Below are 4,793 nucleotides of genomic sequence, written 5' to 3' on the forward strand. Positions count from 1 at the left end.
TACCTTGGTAACAAAACATTCAAATATTTACCATTAGATGCAAACCTGATTAGACTCAGACCATTATCTTTCAACCTTTAGATTAGGTTGACAACTTGAAAATTAGTATGGAAATATCGACAAGGCTACGATGTCCCTATATCCCAAAGTGTCATTCAATCTGGTAACTTTGTGGAATGAAATGAAGATAATATTTGTTTGGTTTGTAGTAAATAATTTGCTTGAATAGTCTTTGCCCCTACAAAAACTTAAAATTTCAGCATGTGCAAGCCTTTTTATCTTATGTTACATTTGCATTGTCGGCAAATTTTTGGTCTTGGGTAAATTTAGCATATTATGACCTTTTTTTGCCAAATATGTGGAACAGTAGGAATCATTTTTTTTATCCATTAAATATACCGGACTAATCAAGAATTTTTCAAAGATGTTCAAAATGCATCTGCATAGCACACGGGTCGCATACTAGTGGAGCATAGAAACTTGATTCTGGTAAAGACATAGCAGCAACCAGATAGTAAACAGAAAATCTAAGATTAGCTATAGCACTCTACCGATAATGACAGCTCAACCAATGGGTGGGTATTCTAAGAACTGGCGTTTTGATTCAAGACCTCTGCTTCCGCCCTTGCCATCGGATCATCCTTCATCTCACTGTCTTCGTCTCTCTCCCCTTCTCTTTCATCAGCTAACTTCTTCCTATGTAATTCCTCTGCCTTTTCCATTTCAGCACGATTTTCTGCCTGTACACGTAGCATTTCCTCTTCTTGTTGCTGGCGCTCAAACCATGTATCCGCATCTGCCCAAACTGCAATAACACGCAAAATCCCACAATTAAATTAAGCAAAATCTACAGACAAAGCGAAATCCATAATGCCAATCTTTTTGCTACTTGCTATACCATAGTTTCAGGGGGGAAAGGTTGGCTAATCTCAGGCTCTCAACATAGCACGCTAATGAAGATCCGAACAGTCCAATTGAACCAAATGACACAAATCTCAGAACAGATACAATTGACATTTAACATTAACTAGAGTGGCTAAACCCTCCAAGAACCCCAATAATTAAAATCTCAAATGAGTTCTCAATTCACTGCTTAAACTAAAGAAATTTCGAGTAAACCCCGGATTCTCAAATCAATAAATAGGAAAGCAACTCATATAATCAAATCAAAATCAATGCTAACTGTATGGAACTAAACGCACACATTCAAGCAAAGATTAACCAAAATTCCATAAATATAAAAATTTAGAATAATTTTATAAAATTAGGGTTAGAGAGAAGCGGAAAACGTACTTGGTTGTGCAGCCCAACCCTGTTCACCACCTTTAATTTTCTCAGGTAAAGCATAATTAACAGTTAAAACTCTTCCATAAAGCTCAGCATTATCCATATTATCCATGGCAGCAGCAGCATCTTCTTTCTCTAAAAAAGTAACAAAACCAAAAGATCTATGTTTCTGAGTAGCTTGATCTAATGGAGTTTTAACATCTTTAATATCACCAAATGGTATGAATGCTGAATGTAATATTGTCTCATTCACTTCTTCGGCTAAACCTCCTGAAACACAAAAACAATCATCAGTAATTAGGGTTTTTTCTTTATAATGTATGGATTGAACTTCCTGATATTCAAGTTAGGGTTTTGTAACGAATTAAGTTGAGTAGTGGTTTTCTTACCGACGTAGAGTGTGTTCTTCTGTTTCGGTTGAGCCATTAAACTTTTCTTCGCGCTTTCTCTCAATCTCTCTTCCTCTTCAAATTCTTCTTCAGCCTTCTTTTGTTGCAGACTTGCAGGATTGGAATTTCCTCCTATAAAGGTAGGACCGGGCTACGAAGTCTTCAGTCTATATAACATACAACTTCCCTAATATGGGCCTTGGCCTTATATATGAACACCAATTTTGAGCATGCCTAAAACTTTCAAGGCATACAAAGGACTAGTCCTAACTTGGGTGACCTTATAAGGGGTACCCTATGGGGTGGTTCAATTACCTATATGCCCTTAAATCCATTAAATTACTACTAATCTATCCCTAACCCTAATACAAAACCTATAATCAACTACACCTAAAATCAGTTTCATTCACCTTCTTCTTCTTCCTCTCCACAGCCGAACTCCACCCTTCCCTTTCTTTTTTTTTCATCGCGGAAATTTAATTGTCGATTTGTGAAACTATATAATGGATCGTCGTAAGGCAGTATCTCGTTCAAATCGATCGATTGAACAACCTATTCATGAAGAAGAAGATTTAGAGAGTGAAGAACAAACTCAAAATCAACCACAAAATCAATCGGAAGAAGAGATTGAAAAAGAACCAACGCCGGAAATGAAAATAAGAAGGTTAGTTCTACAAACCCATCTCATATTTGATGTTTTTGATTGTTTTGGTCGATTTAATTCGTCAAAATCATGTGTTCTGCGGCGGTTACAGGGTATGGTTCGGCATAAAACAAATGTTAGATGTGCGCCGAGCTGTTCTTGAAACTGAACTCTGAAAGTGCATATGAACGGCTCGGCGTATATCTGAAATCTGTTTTGAGCCGAACTTAGTAAAACAGAGACTTATATTTAGGATCGGCTTATTCGATGGTGTTAGTTTTGTGCCGAATATGTTTTGTGAATTTCAGAAATTTTGCGTGTGCGTAGGATCGGCTTGTATGGTAGTATTAGTTTTGTGCCGAATAAATGTTGTTTGAAATTCAGAAATTTTGCATGTGCTTAGGATCGGCTTGTATGGTAGTATTAGTTTTGTGTCGAATAAATGTTGTTTGAAATTCAGAAATTTTGCATGTGCTTAGGATCGGCTTGTATGGTAGTATTAGTTTTGTGCCGAATAAATGTTGTTTGAATTCCAGAATTTTTGCACGTGCTTAGGATCGGCTTGTATGGTGGTATTAGTTTTGCCCCGAATAAATGTTTCAATTCATAAGTCTAGATTCGGTTTATTCGATAGTATTAGGGCTGCGCCGAATATCATTGTTAAAATTTCATAAATTTTACAAGTGTGTAGGATCGGCTTATTTATATGATATCATGTTGCGCCGAATACATGTTTGAGTTCATAATCATAGGTTCGGCTTATTCGACAATATCGGTTGTGAGCCGAATACAGGGTTCGGCTTACTCGACAATATAGGTTTTGAGCCGAATATTTAGGATCGGCGTATAATTATTTTGTGGTATGAGCCGATCCACTCTCTGTGTAAGCTAATAAAAATTTCAAGACATGATTCATACTTGCGCCGAATTAGTCTTATAACTTTCATACTTGTGTCAGGACCAATGCCGCGGGTAGGGAGATGTTGAAAAAAATGAAGGACAAAATTGATTCCAAAACACCAATGACCGTGGAAGAACAAAACTACCTCTACAAAAAGTGGGATGCAATCATCGTGAATTATGTCTACTGGATCAGGTTGATTTTCCATGGGTCCAAGCACGATCTACAAAGAATATCACAAGGTTAAACACTAGAAAGGGAATATAATAACAAGGTTCGACGCATTCGATAATCACATTATGTGCCGAACTATAAACATTTAGAGGTTTCGGCTTGTACGATATCCTCAATATGTGCCGAACCACAAACAATATTTTAACCCAAAAATTAACAAATGCATGTTCGGCTCAGAAGATAATCATATTATGTGCCGAACCTTGGAAATAAGAGGTTTCGGCTTGTACGATATCCTCAATATCTGCCGAACCTCGAACAATATTTTAACCCAAAAATTTACAAATTTATGTTAGGCTCAGAAGATAATCATATTATGTGTCGAACCTTGGACATAAGAGGTTTCGGCTTATACGATATCCTCAATATGTGCCGAACCTCGAACAATATTTTAACCCAAAAATTTACAAATTTATGTTCGGCTCATACTATAATCAAATTATGTGCCGAACCTTGAACATAAGAGGTTTCGGCTGATACTATATTTTCCATATGTGCCGAACCAGTAACAATATTTCAACCCAGAAATTAAAAAATTATGTAAGCCGAACTAGTGTCTAGCAAAAGGGTTGGAATTGGAAATTTTGGATATGTAAGCCGAATTAGTAATGATTCTATTCCGGGCTATTCAGGATGTTGTTCGGCTTACTATGAAACTTTCATATAAGCCGAACTAGTGTCTAGCAAAAGGGTTGGAATTGGAAATTATAGGTTCGGCGCATGCAGTAAACAGATTCAGTAAGCCGAACCGTTCATCAATGGTAGATTCGGCTCATAGATGTGAGCCGAACCTCAACCTGTTTCGCCGAACCATGATTCAAAAAACCTAACTTTTGATAATTGAGAGCTATAGAAGTGAGATTAAGTATAGGATATAAGTGTACCTGTGTATTAGAAGAATTGGGTTCCTCATCAATGTATTCATCATCAGGATTTAGCTCATAAAAATCATCATCTTGAGTTTGTGTTTGTGTTTGAGTTTGAGTGGGTGTAAAATCATTCTCATAATCTAAGAAATCAGCCATTTCTGGATCATTGTTGTAGTTGATGTGTATTTTCCTAGGTTTTTTAGATGAATGATGACCCTCCTCATCCTCCATTGAATCAAGAATTAGAATTTTCTCACTTTCTCCTTCTCTTTCTCTTCTTCTTAACCAAACCAAAACTTTGATTTTTTTTTCCTCAAATTTTTCATCTAAACAACTCTTATAATTCTGAAAATTATCTTAATCACTAAACAAAATATTTAATCACTAATCAAGATTATTAACACTAATACGTAAAGGGCAGATTTGCCATTAAGAAAATTTGGGTTAAAGGGTTATCTGATTTTGCTATT

General features: G+C 36.2%; 1 protein-coding gene across 1 annotated transcript; it reads right to left on the bottom strand.

The window, feature by feature from the left end:
- Positions 1 to 357: 357 nt before the first annotated feature.
- Positions 358 to 1,834, bottom strand: LOC113277502 (peptidyl-prolyl cis-trans isomerase E-like). The gene is made up of 3 exons (XM_026526580.1): positions 1,677 to 1,834; positions 1,294 to 1,557; positions 358 to 805 (listed from the first exon to the last, which is right to left on the bottom strand). Exons 1-3 carry the CDS (start codon positions 1,711 to 1,713, stop codon positions 585 to 587), a joined length of 522 nt encoding a protein of 173 aa, XP_026382365.1. The 5' UTR covers positions 1,714 to 1,834; the 3' UTR covers positions 358 to 584.
- Between the last annotated feature and the right edge of the window lie 2,959 nt (positions 1,835 to 4,793).

This window comes from Papaver somniferum, chromosome 5 (genome assembly GCF_003573695.1).
Source record: "Papaver somniferum cultivar HN1 chromosome 5, ASM357369v1, whole genome shotgun sequence".
Taxonomy (NCBI): Eukaryota; Viridiplantae; Streptophyta; class Magnoliopsida; order Ranunculales; family Papaveraceae; genus Papaver; species Papaver somniferum.